General features: G+C 41.0%; 1 protein-coding gene across 4 annotated transcripts in view; it reads right to left on the bottom strand.

Annotated features, from left to right (window-relative positions):
• LOC144035808 (glucocorticoid receptor-like) overlaps positions 1-15,418 on the bottom strand; it is a 67,127-nt gene extending 51,709 nt beyond the window's left edge. For 2 of the 4 annotated variants that reach the window (XM_077545759.1, XM_077545758.1), the window contains exons 1-2: positions 15,292-15,418; positions 22-1,117 (exon numbers count right to left, since the gene is read on the bottom strand). In XM_077545759.1, coding sequence (XP_077401885.1) covers positions 22-1,117; positions 15,292-15,370 — 1,175 coding nt within the window. In that variant the 5' untranslated portion in view covers positions 15,371-15,418. Of the gene's footprint in view, positions 1-21; positions 1,118-6,233; positions 7,211-7,942; positions 8,162-15,291 lie in introns of those variants that run through there. The other 2 variants (XM_077545761.1, XM_077545760.1) reach the window with 2 other exon arrangements.
• Between the last annotated feature and the right edge of the window lie 2,243 nt (positions 15,419-17,661).

Here is a 17,661-nt window from a genome sequence, read left to right on the forward strand (position 1 = left end):
TAAGGACAAAATGTCACCTACCTGGAGAAGCTGAGCGGGTACGACGTCAACACGGCTTCCCTTTGAATGGCGGAGGCCTCTCCGTACCCGTTCCCTGGCATCCAGCCCTCCCCCAAGGAGGGCGGGTTCGAGTGCATGGCAAAAGGCTTCCGGTCTTGTTGGGCCAAGATGCTTCTGCAGCGGTAGCCGTCCGCGCCCGCGCCGATAGACGACGAGCACATGGGGGCTCCTGAATGAGCCAAAGCCATGCCCGCCTGGAGACACCGCGACTGGCAGAAGACGGGCTCCTGGTTCTCCTGCTTGACCACGCCGGGAGTACGGATGTGGACGAAAGCGTGGTCGGGCTCCTCTTCCTTGATAACCACGCTTGAGAGGAGGTTCGAGGGCTGCTGGTGAAGCTGGTGCGGCATAAGGTGATGCGGCTGGTGAGGATGGTGGAGCACGGCGTGGTGCTGCTGCTGGCCGGCGCCGTTGTGACAGTTGCCGCCGTTGCCCATGGGCACCTGCGCGGCTTTCGGCCTGCCGGCGTCGTGCAGGATCTTATCCAAGTGAGCCACTTCGGAATCCAAGTCAAAGTCGCTGATCTCTGGCAGCGATCCCGAAAGCTCCAGGTCTTTCCAAAGCTCGCTCTCATCAATCAGGCGACTGCCGCCGCCGCCTGCCATGTTGCAGGAAGTTGCCGAGGGAAGTCCGCCATAACATCCCAATTCTTTATCCAGGGAGAAGTCTAATTCCTGTTTGATGTGTTGGGGGAAAACGTCATGCAGAGGAAGGCCTGCCAGGACGGAGGTGTTGATGACAGACACGTTGTCCAGATCGGCAATATTCTGGCTCAGCAGCGCCAAGTCGTCCTCCATGTTAAAGCCGCCGACGTCCTGCTGCTGCTTCTCCAGTCTGACCATTTTCTGACCGTTGGTGGCCTGATGCTGCTGGTGGGAGTTGAGCTCCAGTTGCTCTTTGGTTCCACCCCCGTTTTGGGCGGTTGGGTGGTGAGCACTCAGCAGAGAGACGGTGGCATCGGCTGCCTCTCTGCAGACTCCGCTTCCCAAGTCCAACAACGTCAGGCAGTCGTCACCGTTCACGTTGCACTTTAAGCCGCCCTGATCCATTTTGTTATCTGGACACGACAATGGCCGTCATTCCCAACACACACAGAGAAGAAGAAGAGATCGTGTTAGCAGGGATGGGCACAATCACCATTTAGTGGATTCAAATTAGAGCTGTCAAAATTAATCGATTAAGCGACATTTCGATTATCAAAGTAATCGACAACTATTTTAATTAGGGCCCAACCGATTAATCGGCCGGCTAATCGGCTGATTATTATTCATTAAATATATATTTTTAAATAATCGGCAGATTTAATCGGTAATCAGTATTTTTTTCCCTGCCAAAAATCGGTATCGGTATCGGCCTAAAAAAAAGTTATTGGTGTGCCGTTTGTGCTTTCGTTTTGTTTCTGGTTTGTCTCTTACCTAAGCTGCTATTGTTAGTTGTCATTACCATTACTGGTATGAGCTTTTGATGCCATGTTAGTTAAGTAACACAACATTTTAGTTCTGTTTGTAGACACACCTGTTTTTCAGTATTCATGGAAACCGCTTTTGGTTACTGCAAGCTTGCAGGGAAGTAGCTAAATATGTTTTCAAAGTTTGATATTAATGAGATTGGGGGTGGGACTTAAGTTTGTCTTCCTCCCACTCCTTTTCAGGCTAAGTTTAGTTGAGTATTTTCTGGAGAAATTGGTAAATTTGTGATTTTGATTGCTGCCTGAAATAAATGAACAATGAATAAATGAGATGGAAAAATTGATTTGTGTCTTGAAATAAGTGAGGGTAAATGAAAAATGGGATGTCTGAGTCCGGGCAACTCGACAGTCAGCTCATGAAAACAGCAGTTCAGAATATTCTCCCAGTCCTCCAATGCAACCCTCCAGTTTGCACCAGGTAGCCACATTAGCACACAATGTGACTGCACAGTAACATGATTTCAATATCGGGTTACCGTTTACCATCCCGGTGGATTTGGCCTACCCCATTGTTTTGTCATGTTTTTACGTCGTCAATAAGCCAGACGTGGATGTTTTCGGTATGCGTTAGGAAGCCCGAGAGAAGACACAAACTCCAAACCGGAAGGCCTGATCTGAGATTCAAACCCCAAACCACAGAACTGTGAAGCAGACATGTTCACCACTGGACTGACTTCCATGTCATGTACTAAAATCAAATGACAAATGTATTTTAGTCAATGGAGGACTTGGCCAAACGAGCACTAAGCGTGTTTGCAAGGATTCTTATTCCACATGTGCCTCATACTGATGAAATGTCAATAACATCAGAGGCCATTTCCTGCCCTTACGCCCACGCCGGAACAACATGGCAGCCGGGCAAATGCCGCACGCCAATCTGACCTGATTTCAAAAACAGATCATGACAAACAGATGACTTTGGCTCACGTCAAATACAGTCGGTAACTGTAATTGTCTTCTGATGTTATACATTTGAAGACCCCCACCCTTTCTGGCACTCCCACCACTGGACATTAACTTTTGTTTTGGTGCTGCTGACAGCCCCGACCACGTGTCTGCCATTCAACTCACGCAAGGGCCTCTGGGGCCGTTTAACACACGGCCGCTGTCTCCACTTGCAGAAAAGAAAAGTGCATATTAACTCATTCACTGCCATTGACGGCTATAGACGTCAAAAATTCATTTGAACTATTTCTATTTAACTTTTTTTCCCACTTTTGTTAACAAGAGTATGTAAAACTAGATTTTTTTTTTATTGTATTAGAACAGATATAAAATTTGTGATTAATCGTGAGTTAACTAGTGAAGTCATGCAATTAATTATTATTAAAAATTGTGATCGCCTGGCGCCCTTAATTTTTAATAATCTTTTCTTTAAAAAAAAGATTAAAAGTTAAACATTTTATTTTTATTTTTGATTAATCGTGAGTTAACTAGTGAAGTCATGCGATTAATTATGATTAAAAATTGCAATCGCCTGGCACCCATAATTTTTAATAATCTTTTCTTTAAAAAAATAAATGAAAAAAAGATTAAAAATTAAACAATTTTATTTTATTTTTTTAAGAAGAAAAGTATTAAAAATTAAGGGCATCAGACGATTACAATTTTTAATCGTAATTAATCGCGTGACTTCACTAGTTAACTCACGATTAATCACAAATTTTATATCTGTTCTATTCTGACTGTATGATAACCCTGAGTAAAAAATATTGCAGTTTCACGCTATCACTGTTTTAATAATAATAATAATCAGATTTATATAGCGCTTTTTTTTCTTGAAACTCACAATGGATACATCATTCATGCACTCACACATTCACACTGCGGTGGCGGTAAGCGACTTAAGTAGCCACAGCTGCCCTGGAACAGACTGACGGAAGCGTGGCTGCCAGTGTGCGCCTACGGCCCCTGCGACCACCATCAGACATTTGCACCTTCCATACACCAGTGTGAGTAGCACTGGAGGCAATGTGTGTGAAGTGCCTTGCCCAAGGACACAACGACACATGACTTGGGGAGAGCGGGGATCGAACAAGCCGACCTTCTGGTTACTGGATGACCGTCTCTACAGCCTGAGCCACGGCCGCCGTGTTCTGCCATAACTGCTCTAAAATGTTTTATTGTGAAATGTTTAATAACTTTTTTTCCCATTGAGCCATTCCTTCGATACATCAGTAAACAGCACAAGTAAAAAAAAAAACAATTCCTGTTTTTTTTTTTCTTTATAAAAGAAAATGAGTAGCTACTTCTCAGTTGTTCGCTGCTTTGTGAATCGACTTTGGAGCAGAAACAAACAGATGTTAGCCATGCTAGTTGCATCAGTAGCCAGTCTGTCGTGCTTTCAAGATATTCACTTCAAGATGTTTATTTCAAGATATTGTTATAGTACCACATTAATGTTACCCTGTATTGTTTTTACAGTTGAGCTTGATGAGTAGCTACTTCCTAGCTCTTCTCCATTTTGTGAAGTAGCTCCAGAGCAGAAACAAACTGTTAGCCATGCTTATGCTACTGTTAGCAGCAACGGGAGCAAGTCTGTATTACTACAGTATGACTAATGGTAGACAAGCTAACTCTTGTAGCTTGTCGCAAAGGTTCATTTCAAGACGGCGCTGTAATATTACATTGATTTTTTTTTTTTAATACTTGAATTTGTCATACTTTGTGACGGTGTACCGTGAGATTATTCTCATGTAAAATGGGTTCCTTGGCTATGTTAAATTGGGGGGGGGGGGGGGGCAATTCTGTACATGGCAAACCATAACATTACAGAATGTATTGCTGTAGCTGGAGGCTGCCAGTCAGTATGACGTGACGGCAAATATCTGGACGCACTCAAAGCCTCGTTAGATCAACTCAGTTGTGCCTTGAAGGTGAGCCACATGCTAAGAATGGCGGTTTGTTGCACTTCCTTTTGCGCTGCCGCTTGCTATTGTTGTGACATGCCAGGAGAGGTGAGAGAGGCTTTTCTCACAACAAACAGTGCAAATATTGAGTATCTATATTTGTCTGTCAAGTTTTTACTTTGACGCTCGACATTTCAGAACAGAGCTGTAGTCATTTGTGCTCACTTGTTGTTATTATACCATTAGTGCTGTCACTATCGAATATTTTTCGAATCGAATAATCTATTGATTATTCAATCGATTAATCGGATTCAATTTAATTTTGTATTAAAGTGTAGTACAAAAGCATTTCCCCCCCTGATTACTGTTTAATTAACCAGTGATTGGTGTTTATTTCCGTACTTTGTATTCAAACATACTAGTGATTTAAAAAAAAAAAAAAAAAAGAAGGGGGGGTAGAGAATTGATATTGTACTATGTTACCGGTTCGGACATTGTTTTCCAAAGTTAAAACAGATGTTTGCAAATGTCTTATTTTAATTAAACACCAAAGTTAATCAGTCTTCTTTCATGAAGGACTACAAAAATCAGTGAACAATTACTGTTGATATGCTGAAATCAGAGGATTTGGACAACTTTAAATAAAAAAATAGAAAAGGCTCCAAACAATTACTAAAATAGCTGTCGATTAATTTGATAATCGATTACTTGTCGATTAATTAACAGCAGCTCTATATACCATTTACTTACGATTATTACCATGCTTTGCAGTGAGGTGGACATTCAATGTGTAATACGGAGAGCTGTTTCCATTATTTTGGTTGCAAATCTATAATCACGCCACTACAAGCGTGATAAGTCAGTATATTGTGATGAATAATGTCCATCACAAGTGGGCAACATTTCTTTCATGTTGTCCCTCTTAGCTTACGATAGTATTAAGGTGTGTACATCCCTCCAAAAAAGACCATTTGAGACGATTGTCGAGACATGCAGTTATAATACGATACTCCCACATACCAAAATCATTGCAAACACAATTTTCCAAGGATGTGAATGAAGGGATCTCTATGCGCTGAAATTGGCTGCTGACCAGTTCAGGGTGTCTGCTGGGATCGTCTCCAGCTCACCCAACCCTCATGAGGACAAATAATATGGAAAATGGATGCAAGGATGACAAGCGAGCAGCACTGCCGAGTGGCTAGTGGTTAGCACATGTGTTGAGGTTTTGAATCTTGTTTGTGTTTTCTCCCGCAATCGGAATATCTTTCTTAGTGTATTTAATTGAAAACTCTAAAATTTAGAGTTTTTAATTGCATGAAAAATATTTACTGCAATGAGCATTTGAGAGTCTCAATTGTCCATTGGTGTAATTGTTGTTTTTTTGTCACATGCTCTCCAATTGGCTGGAAAGCAGTCCATGCTGTACCCCACCTCTCACCGGAAGTTAACTGGGATCCTAATGGAGGACAAGTGCTATGCAAAACTGATTGATGGGTGAACTGATGAGGTCAGGTGCACTTCATATTGTGTCTAAGGACAGTCAGTACACAGTAGTTAGGACCACTATCATCTGTTGCAATGCATTTGGCAAAAGTGCGTCACAGATGGGACTGTTTGAAAAGGAAATGTTGGATTTTCCACGCTTACATTGCATTGCATGGCTACGCAACATTAGTGCAACCTGTTGGCTGTCTGGTTTCACTGCACCGATCACGCCGTCGAGCCGTTTTGCAAGCAACCTACTGCTTTTGAACCAAGGTCTCGAAGCAATGCATTCAACATTACAAAGTGACATCTCATCTTTTTTTTTTTTTATGTCAAATGTGGAGTTGAATTCAGAGAGTGGAGCTTACCTGCTGTTTGGAGAGAGTTGCAGACCTCCGTTTTAGGTCATGTCCTGTCAAAAGTCAGTGGGAAACAACAACGAGGAGTGACGCAAAGTCGGCGCGTGGGAGCCGTGCAATAAAAGACATCACGTGCAGGTGAGACGGCAAAAATAATGAAGGGGGGAAAAGAGCGGCGGTCCTCAAGTCTTGAGTAAATATTCCCCGCTTGCCGCCAACTATTTGGCAAGTCAAGTAAACAAGGTCGAGGAGGAGATCCGAAGCCAAAAAGCTCGCTCCACTCTTCTCTGTTTAAGAAGTAGGAGGTGGAGGGGAGGAAAAGAAATCGACGGGCGGATCCTGGAAAAGTGTCGGCCCATGTCAAGTGGCCGCCGAGCTCGACACACACGTTAAAGTTATATAAGAGCAAGCGAGTGTGACGAGCGGTCGCATTCTGCCGCTTACTCCGAGTAGGCAGGGCGGGCAGTTAGTCGATAGCCGTCAAAGTCCGGAACATAAAAAAAGGACTTCCGCTCGCGCCCTGCCAGAGTAAACGTAAATACCGGAAACGCCGCCGCCCCACGTCTCGACACCGTCTTTAAAACAGCACGTAAATCAACTTTACGTTTTTCATGACAACGACACTGCTTACTAAGTGACAAGTCTCGGCCTCACGATTCCAACGCCAGTTAAATAAAAAAGAGGGGAAAAGTACTTTCATTTTATATTGCGAAGCTTCCTGTAGGCCTCGATGTCACTGGGGCGGCTTGACGCCACAGCTAGTTTGACACTCAGCGGTGAACGCCCCTTTTCCCCCCAGCTGTAAACTCTGTTGAGGAATCCTGTCAAAACGTGTCCTCGCTCCTCGTCGCGCACTGCGAAACTCGCGCTGACTTCCTGCCTACAGTGAACCTTCCAACGAGGTTTTAACCTCATCAAAGGTTCGCTAAGGCGCTTTATGACTGGGAGGGGGTCAGTGGAGGCTGCGCGCACTCAGGAAAAAAAGGTCACGGAAGCAGTTTTCTCCGTGACAACAAGCATGAAATGATCAGATTACAATCAGCTGTCTTTGTCTCCTCCAATATGACTCAAAAACATGATTATAAAGTGGTGTCATTTTGTTTCGATGTTGTTTAGGTGATGCAAAAACTCATTCAAAAACTGTCAGATTTTAAAAAGATTTTATTTTGAATGGCCTTTTATACATTTATAAATCGTCCGTGTATGTTCTTGATGTTAAAAACTCTTTGTAAAAATAATAAATGCCGCGATGCAAGCAGATTGTAGCTGTTAAATGCAAAAATAATGATTTAGTCCACATTTACTGGCATCTTCACAACAAGGTGAATGTCCCAGCGCAGACTGAATTAGCAAAGCCAACCCTAACCCTACCTGGCTATTTGGGGGCCCTAAGCAAAATAATGTCATGGGGCTCATATGTGCACTGTGTAACCCATATATCCATATTTCATATATGTTAGTCAGATTTTGTTGCACTGCAGAAGGTAATTCAAACTTCTCATCCCAACTGACTGACAATACTTATAGTATATGATGCCAAACCTCATTCAAAAAAATGAAAAGAAATAAGTTGAGCTATATTTGTTTTAAGCTTGTATTTAAGAACTGAAACTCACAAAACAAGTTGTTTTAAAAGTAAAGCAAACTATGTTAAACATTTAGGCTTTGAAATTAATTTTTAAAAATCTGTTGGCAATAGACATATATGTTTAACTTACCCGATTATGACTTTGAAGTTCGGCGCGCTGTTGCCTACAGCTTGAAATGAGCGTCAAGCTCGTCAGACGCATCACCGATCGACCCCGGGTGCACCGATGTTTGTGCTTTTCTTTTTCATTGGTCTCATCAAAGGTTTTTTTCCCAGTCGGCGGACGAGGCACTCAGGCACCATAAAAATAAAGTAAAATGTGAACGATTCCAGGATAATAAAAATGTACTCCCGATTCCAATTGATTCTCAACAACACCACACCACCAACAAAATATAAAATGGGGTTGCCAGATTGAGGGCGCCCCTAGTGGCCACGGAGCCCTAAGCAAGCAGCTACGTAGTCTGTTTATAGGCAAGGGCTCAGCTCCGCCTCCATGTTAGCTGTAAGTTCCCGCTTCAAACCCACCTCCGGCTTGTCAACTAAGGATCTTAACTCGGGCTTCATGTCAACTTAATGTCCCAGCTCCAACTCCATATCGGCTGAAGGTCCTAGCTTCAGCTCCATGTCAACCGAAGGCCCCAACTTCAACCCCAGCTCTTGCGTGACAGTTGATGGCCCAAATTCCGGCCTCACGTCTAGTTCAGGCCACATCTTACTTGCTCCAGGTTAAAGCTCCAGATGAGCCGATGAAGGCCCCTGGCCCTACCTCAGCCCGCCCGAGGCTCACATCGTCAAAAACCCTCAGACTGACATGTTACATAGTTCCACCAGTGCCCACATAATACTGTGTACCTCGGACAAGTGCCCAAATAAAACCTGACACGTGTGGTAAAACTCAAGCTTGTGGATGAATGTAATTAAACTGCCCGCAGGACATCAATCGCTTCTATTGGTGTACAGAAACATCTTAACCTCCCCGCAACTGTAATGTAGCCTGTGGTCAAAGTGCAGTCAGACTATGGAGACTTGAAGCTTCCATTTAATCCTTACTGTAAACATTCCACGTAGATGAAACTGAGACTGAATCGCTGTTTCACTTACGTACACTTTTGCTGAACCAATTTAAGATTACAAACTGAATTGTTGACCAACTTAAAAAAAAAGCGCTTCAAGTGGTAACACACGATTGAATTAAGTTAGTCCAAAGTGAATATATTAAGTTTAATTAATTATGAGTTATTTAAACTTAATACTTTGGATTGAAGTCACTTTGGATAAACTTAATTCAGGTGAATATATTAGGTTTAATGAACTCATAATTGCTTATACTTAATATATTCACTTTGGACAAACTTAAGGGGTTGAAATCCCCCCATTGAAATGAATGGCGGGCTGCCAGGGGTCGAAATCCCCCTTAATGTTACCACTTGAAGTGATTTTTTTAAAAGTTGGTCAACAATTCAATTTGTAATCTTAAATTGGTTCAACAATTCTCTTTTTAGAGTGCACGGTATGTCTTGGGAGTCAGGAAGGGCAACTTTGCAGCCAGCTAAAAGTGGTTTTAGCACATACACTGCCATTGACGGCAATAGACGTCAAAGACTCATTTTTACTGGGCTGGCAGTGAATGGGTTAACAATGAAGCACACTTTAAAATGTCATGCTGTGCCACAAATGTTTCAAATCTTTTTTTTTTCTTTTCTTTACTTTCTTTAAGAAAAGGGGGAAAAAAGCAAAACAAAAAACAAAAACAAATGTTTCAAATCATGCAAAGCTGGGAATTTCAATTGGACGGATGAATGAGGAGAACAACCACTTCTAACATAAATAAACTGTGTTGGAACAGGCTACAAGAGGCCAAACAAGCTGCGTTTGAAATGTATCTGCTTGATTTGCACCGGAACCCAAAACGGCAGCAGGAGGAGAAACTCGAGTCACAAGGTGGAAGTGGAGCATCCAGTGCGAGGATAGTCCGACAAAGAAGAGGAGCGCGAGCTTGAGAGGGGCCGGGGGGGTTAGGGGTGGTGGGTACAGGGACGGTCGCAGATTGGGTTGGCTTGCTCCATGTGGCCCTCCATGCCAGTGATTTGATTAGAAGGAGCAGAACGTGTGCCGTGCATGCAGACGTCTCATTAAAAAGGTACGCGTAGCCGGAGACGAGCCGGAGCTCCCCAGGGCCCGAGAAAACCACACTGTTCTCAAAACATCGCTGGGAACACGGTGAGTTTTTCTCTAGCCGTGCAAAGGCGGACGAGCCTATTTACCAATAAGACGGAACGGCGCGCACGTACAGCTGGGGATAGGTTAGCGCGGACTTGCGTAACCACCACATGCTCGCTCGCACGAGCTTCAACTGTTGTGTCTGCTCACAAGAGGACCGTTAGCTACAGCCGTTAACACACATATTCAATCAGCCAATAACACGGCACACAATAATGGAAGACAGACTATATCCCAGCCCCGGGTCAAGATGAATATCTGTCCGTTATGTATTTGTGGGCCCAAAACGCATGAAGAAGGCAATTCCAGGACAACATAAACATTAGGGCTGTGCACCAATCGCTGCTGACTCATGCAAAATGGCCGCTGAAAACGAACGCCAAATCAGAATTTTCGGATTTGAGTCAGAACGGGTCATAGCATTGTCGCGTCTGTTGTCCAAGAGAAGTTTGTATAGTGGAATATTTAGCCGACTAATTTAAATTAAATGGAACTGTTAATCAATCAGTCAATAATGGCCAGCCAGGCAGCCTCTCACATCATCGCAGCAGCATACGAAGGGCGTTTAGCCACTTGGATGCTGGCGGGACTGGAGACAACAGGTTAGCTTAGCGCTAGTTAGCTGGTACGGCACAGTATGGATTTACGGGACTACAGCGAGGAGGAAAAATTCTGGATTCTACTGTTAGCCAGTGGATGCTGGCGGGACTGGAGACAACAGGTTAGCTTAGCGCTAGATAGCTGGTACGGCACAGTAGGCTACAGATGGATTTACGGGACTACAGCGAGGAGGAAAAATTCTGGATTCTACTGTTAGCCAGTGGATGCTGGCGGGACTGGAGACAACAGGTTAGCTTAGCGCTAGCTAGCTGGTACGGCACAGTATGGATTTACGGGACTACAGCGAGGAGGGAAAATTCTGGATTCTACTGTTAGCCAGTGGATGCTGGCGGGACTGGAGACAACAGGTTAGCTTAGCGCTAGCTAGCTGGTACGGCACAGTATGGATTTACGGGACTACAGCGAGGAGGGAAAATTCTGGATTCTACTGTTAGCCAGTGGATGCTGGCGGGACTGGAGACAACAGGTTAGCTTAGCGCCAGCTAGCTGGTACGGCACAGTAGGCTACAGATGGATTTACGGGACTACAGCGAGGAGGAAAAATTCTGGATTGTACTGTTGGCCAGGGTACAAGGAGGGATTCTAGAAGTTGAAGTAAGTGATTTTAAACTTAAAAGGAAAACCTTAGGATGGCGCTCCTAAATCAATGCACCGGTTACGTCTTCAAATCAATGAATGAATGAGGCTTTCAAAAGCGCATTGACACCGTATGGCGTCCATAAATTGCTACATTCACTAAGGGCTCTCCATTTTACCATTTTGATGAAGTTGAATTTTTCATTTGTTAAACTATGAAGTGGTTGTTGTTGTTTTTTTTAGAAAAGTACGGTAAATAACTGATTCAATTTCATTCGGTACTCTCTCGGTTGTTAACATGATAATGAACACAGATTTTGGGTTCGAGTTGAAGCTCTAGTAAACTAAAAGGGAACTAAAATTTCTAATGTCACTTTATCAGCTGCTGTTTACTTCAAAAAATGTTTAAAACAGCACATCTGCTCACGTACGGTGGCCGCCATCTTTAGGTAATTTCACTCTGAATGTCGCGTGGTCGCCAGTTCCATTTTATTCTGCATAATTATTCATTAAGAAAACCATACAAAGTTAGAAAGGAGATAATTGCTGTCGGGTGGAATTCTCCCATTAAAAAATTACAACAACCAAAAAGGTTTTGGTAAGACTCTATAATGTTATACGTCAACATCAACATGAAAAAAGTCACACATTTATTAAACTGTAATTTATTAAAACGAGATAATTACAGCAACGGATTACTAATAACAACCACGGTTACTTCCTGTCTGCAACTGATAACGAGTTTGCCCAACTTAGCGCCTCCCTTACATTGATCGTTTATCCTGTTTACTGTCATTCTTATTCCACAAATGCAGTATTAACAAGAGACTATCATGTTTTGACAAGTATTCTTTCTTTAAAAAGGTTTGGGTTTATGTGTTCTTAAAAAAATAAAAAGACAAAATGACTGTTGGTACTTATCTACTGGGAATTGTTCTTGCATAATAACCATGTTGACTTGAAATTGCCCCGACTTCACTTATTTTTAAATGACCCCTCAAAATTGGGGAACAAACAACAACATGCAGTATGAAGAATGTCTTCCAAGAGGGAAATCTGATTTCTTTTTTCGAAGGCAGTTCACGCCCTTTGGCCGACTTCTTCCCGAGAGGTCGTAACCGCTGAGTTTGGACAATAGGCTTAGGAAACATCCAAAAGGTGGCCTGCGGAATAAAGGTTTCCTGGACACACAAAAATGATGGCTTTTTCTGATGTTTCACTTTCAAACGGCCAAGAAGTTGACGCAAGCGTCCGACCTTGGCCAACATTTTCCTCCTTGATGCTGACTGACTAATAGCAACAATATTTTCAATAGTCTCTCAAGAAACAGAGAGAAAAAAAATGTGGATTGTAATTTTCACTCATGGAGGCAGCATTTTATCACCAAGCCAAATTCTACGATGATTATAGTACAATCCTGCTTTCTATCTAGCAGATCGGCATCACCCGAAGAGAAAAAACACGACGCTAACCTTTAAAAAAAACACGCACATTGACCTTTAGATTCAAAGGCTGTCAGCGAAATATGAGCCGTTAGCAGCCATCAAGGCTTTTACAGGACATTAGCCTCACAAACATTCAGAAATAAAACCACCTGCCTTGCTCAAAGTTTGGCAAACGCTGCATTTTGGTGATGGACGCTGATCAGTCAAATTTCAATCCCACGCTTATGAAAAAAAATCATCGTTGCACTTTTTATACGCTTTTCCAATACTGCATACATATTTAATGATTGTGTTATTTCCTCCACTGGTTTTCTCAAACGATCATAGCAGAGCTGGAAATTTGAGTTCTAAGTGCTAACAGGACTTTTTGACGTTTTTAACTCATTCACTGCCATTGATGGCTATAGACGCAAAAAATTCATTTGAACTATTTCTATTAGTTTTTTCCACTTTACTTAACAAGAGTATGAAAACCTAAAAAAAAAATATTGTACATTTAGAACAGATATAAAATTTGTGATTAATCGCAAAATAACTAGTGAAGTCATGCGATTAACTCTTTGACTGCCAAAAATGTTAAATAACGTTTAGTAAAATCCTATGGAGGAGTGCCAAAGACGTTAAAAGATGTTTGTTTCAAAACAGAGGTGAAACTAACCATTTTCTATTGTTGATTACCGAAAAACGGAATAAGGTAGAAACAAACTTTTTTTTTCTGATGAACGATGAGAGTCCAATCTTTCATTTGGTAGTATTTGTGTTTCCATAGTCCAAACACATAATTTTCTGTGGACCTTGAAAGATCAGTCAAAATGCTTAAATCGGCTGGCACCCACGGCATCCCTTTTCTGAAAACGTCTGGCAGTCAAATAGTAAATTACAAAAAAATGTAATCGCCTGACGCCCCAAATTTTTAATAATCTTTTGTTCTTTAAAAAAAAACAACGTTTTTATTATCTTTTCTTTGTTTGTTTTTTAAAGAAAAAAAGAAAAGATTATTAAAAATTAGGGGCGTCAGGCGATTACATTTTTTTGTAATTAATCGCATGACTTCACTAGTTATTTCGCGATTAATCACAAATTTTATATCTGTTCTAAATGTACAATAAACATTTTTTTCTAGGTTTTCATACTCTTGTTAACAAAAGTGGGAAAATGTTAAACTAATAGGAATAGTTCAAATGAATTTTTGACGTCTATAGCCGTCATTGGCAGTGAATGAGTTAATAAGCACACAAGAAACAAGAAAGGAGCATCTTTTTTTGATGGCTTGTATCCACGAACAGGCTGTTCTTGTTTCTGTGCTCTGAAACTAGAACAGCCAATTCAAGATTTTGGACGTTCTCAGCACAATCGTGACGACTTTTAGCTAACGTAACAAACTAGTAACACTCAGAGGCATTGTAAAGACCGGATGTGTGTGCTATGCTGACTATTATATTTGAGATTTTTTTTTTTTGGTGGGGGTGGGAAAAAGTCGCGATGAGAACGAAACGCTTTTCCTGTTATGGTTTCTCCTCAATAATATTGCGGCCAAATCACTTCTTCATCGCTCCCCCTTCAACATCTGCTTGTTCATGGCATGTCGTTATATTTAATGCGTTAAAAGTACAAGGCACAAAACTGGAATTGATTCCATTTTCCAAAGTGGGTTAATGTTTAGCATGCAATTTTCCTCTCTGTTGTATTTGTATGCAATACATTCATGTAGAGCAAAGCCTGGGCTCCCAAATTTAGCAGCCAAAATGTATCGCAGGGGTGAAAAAAACAAAAATAGAAGAATATCCCTATGATGTTAAGTTCCAACTGCTTTTCATTGGGTGTGTATCGTTCCTAATAGGCAAGATATGAACAGCTGGAGCCATTGTGGCCTTTATGATGTCTTTGAAAAGGCAATATATTGGGTCTCATCAAAGCTGTCTATATTCATATACAACATAGAAAGGGGGGGGGGGTGTCAGGAACATAAAAAACTGTCATGATAGAATTGACTTTAAGCACGACTAAAAATTGTGCAGGCATATAGAAATGAAAATAACCCTCACGAAAAGCTTCGGCATTTGGCAGCTCGCTGCCCAAAGGCAAATGATGTGTTTGATATGCCAACAGTCACTTGCTTCTACGTGTGTGCGCGCGCGTGTCAGCCACGGGGAATTCTCAAGTCAACTGTGACCCACTGGGCACAAGAAAAGTCAGTTTACACTCCAATAAAAGTTATTTCAAGTTGACACTGTCATCATGGAAATAGTGTCGTCTAAATGTCGTACGGCGCACACACAAAAGAAAATACGATGGCAAATTCTACACGTAATGAACTTGTTTTTCCGGAATATCAAAAGGAAAATCATGCGATATGATATCATGGCACATTGTTTGAAGAGCAGAATGCATATTTGCATGCTATTTTGGGGATTTATATCATAATCTACAAAAGTAGTGCAATACAGTACATTAAAGTGTTCAAATGGTTTTAAACACTTTTTAGTTTGTTATGAACGTGCCAACATCAAACCTTTTAAAAACATTCAGGGCAATCTTGACATTTTAACATTCTCCACTGCCATAAACAGAGTAAAACAAGAGTAAACTAAACCATCATAAAAAAAGTACTCACCGTTCGAAGTCGCCTGATGAAAGAAGAGTGGAGACTTTTTGCATCTTGCATTTACGTCCCTTTTCCAGGAAGTCATCATAACAGTACTGTCATTTGCTCATGAACAAATTGTTACAGTCCAAGCTAATTGCTGTTCCAATAAAAGCCTGTAGGTGACCTCAAAGAGTATGAAGTGTGTGTGTGTGACTGGGGGAGCGATGCGTACACGTACACGTCAGTCACCATTGATCTACTTTTTAGTAGATTAAAAATGCTAAACTCACCTCCGCGCTTCTGAAATTTTCATCTCGCCATCAGCGGTGATGCGAGCTTGACCGGCGTCCTATGCGCGGCCCAGCAAACAATAACATCAATTTAGAAAAACAAATCTTGTATTTATTACAAAATGCTTTCAGAAGTGAAAGGTATCTTACCTTGAAGCTGAGGTGGCAGCTGGAGGCGGTCGCCATGGATACACACTGCGTTGGTGCGACCTTTCAGCGTCGGTTCGCCTTGTGCAACATTGCTTGCCGGGGACACAGCTTTGCTGCTCTGTCTCTCACACTCGCACACACTGACTGAGGCCTGGCTTTAACTTTTGTAATATTCCAGCAAGGCTGATAAATTCAAATGACGACACTTGGGCGCCATTTTATGCGATACGACAAACCTGAAAGCGGTTCCCAGGAAATACATGTATTTACATATTAGTATTTATAGAATGTATTTGCTCCAGAACATTGTTATCTTTTGTAGAGTAATTTTAACAAGGCCAATATCGATCATTTGCTCTCAAAAACGTATATATATGTTCTATTTTAAATGTTTAAGTGTCCCAAAGACATATTTATACGTTTTAAATTATTTATTAAAAAAAAATATATATATATATATATGCTAGAGCATACATAAGGCTTTGATGCAGCCTCTCAACTGCAAAGAACGGTTGGAAAAAAATGGTATTACACAAACAGCCAGCAGGTGGCAGCAGAGCAAAAGAGATCAACCAGGGGCCATGTTGAAAAAAAGCTCATTATATTTCTAAATAGATTTGTGAATAATGATAAAACTTAGCTGTATTATAAGGCTAATTGCTGCAAAGTTCCAGGTTTCATGTTTTTATAGCAATAGAACACAATATTCTGTGAGCCTTGCAAAATCAGTGAAATCCAATAAAACAGCCGGGAGTGAAGGGGATTGCTTCAGTGAAAATGGCTGGGAGTCAATGAGTTAGTAGTCAAGAGGCTCATAACCAATATTTCAAGATATTTATTTGCAGTAAAAGAGAAAATATTAGTGTCAATGTTTTAAAAATTTACTTTTTCTTTTAATTTCAAACATATAAAGAATTGACAGCTTTGTTTAAAAAAAATAGCAAAAAAATTGCAGGGGGCTTCTAAGGGTCATCAGCGTGTGTTAAGCTAAATTCAACATTTCAGCATGTCCCAACTTATGTACAAATTTGGTTTAGGTTGCTGTCATAAAGCACAGACTCACTAGCTATTGACTTGAAAGACGAATGAAAGATGTCATCCAGTTGAAACCTCCTAATGTCAATGCCAATCAAACAGCTAGAACTGCATTCAAATGCCATTTTCAATATGCAGAGGCATCGTCACGAGTTTCCCATTTTGGGTTCTTGATTTTTTTTTTTTGCGTGGATTTTTCTATTCCAAGATGAGTCCATCCTGCGTCAGCGGCGCCTTTTCATAAAGGAAAGTGCGACCAGAGAAGCCAATGAGGACGATGATGTGGGAGTGACTTTGCATGCAGTGCGCTTCTCTACAAAAAATAAAAATAAACAACAACAATTAAGTGTGATTCATTCATTATTTAACAGCCTTCATCTTGGAAAGTTGGACACATACCATTTGATGAGTAAGAGGATTGTCATTGTTTTATTGGAATTTTTGCAATAGGCCGTCAAATGGAGCTTTGGGGATGCGTTTGTGGAATATTTGAACATTTCAAAATAGTCAACTCATAGATCTGTTTTTCAGTCTTGTTTGAGGATAATTGTTGAAAAGATGCAAAGACCGGAAACTAGTACTCAATAATGGAGGACCATAGCTGCCAAAATTCAAAATAAATAAATGACTAAATAAATAAATGAATGACTAAAAGTGAAAATAAAAACGGATATGAAAAAATATAATTCTAAATTTTTATTTTACAAAATATATATAGAAATAGAAATAAAAACAACAAAATATATATACATAAATAAATACATTTGTATTTAATATTTGAATTATATTTTTATATTAGTTTTAATTTGAACTTTTAGTCATTTATTTATTTAGTCATTTATTCATTTTGAATTTTGTTCAGTTTAGGTCCATACAGCCAGGACGAAATGTTATTCAAATGAGGGGGCGGTCCTAAGCGTGT

The sequence above is a fragment of the Vanacampus margaritifer genome, chromosome 16 (assembly GCF_051991255.1).
Source record: "Vanacampus margaritifer isolate UIUO_Vmar chromosome 16, RoL_Vmar_1.0, whole genome shotgun sequence".
Lineage (NCBI taxonomy): Eukaryota > Metazoa > Chordata > Actinopteri > Syngnathiformes > Syngnathidae > Vanacampus > Vanacampus margaritifer.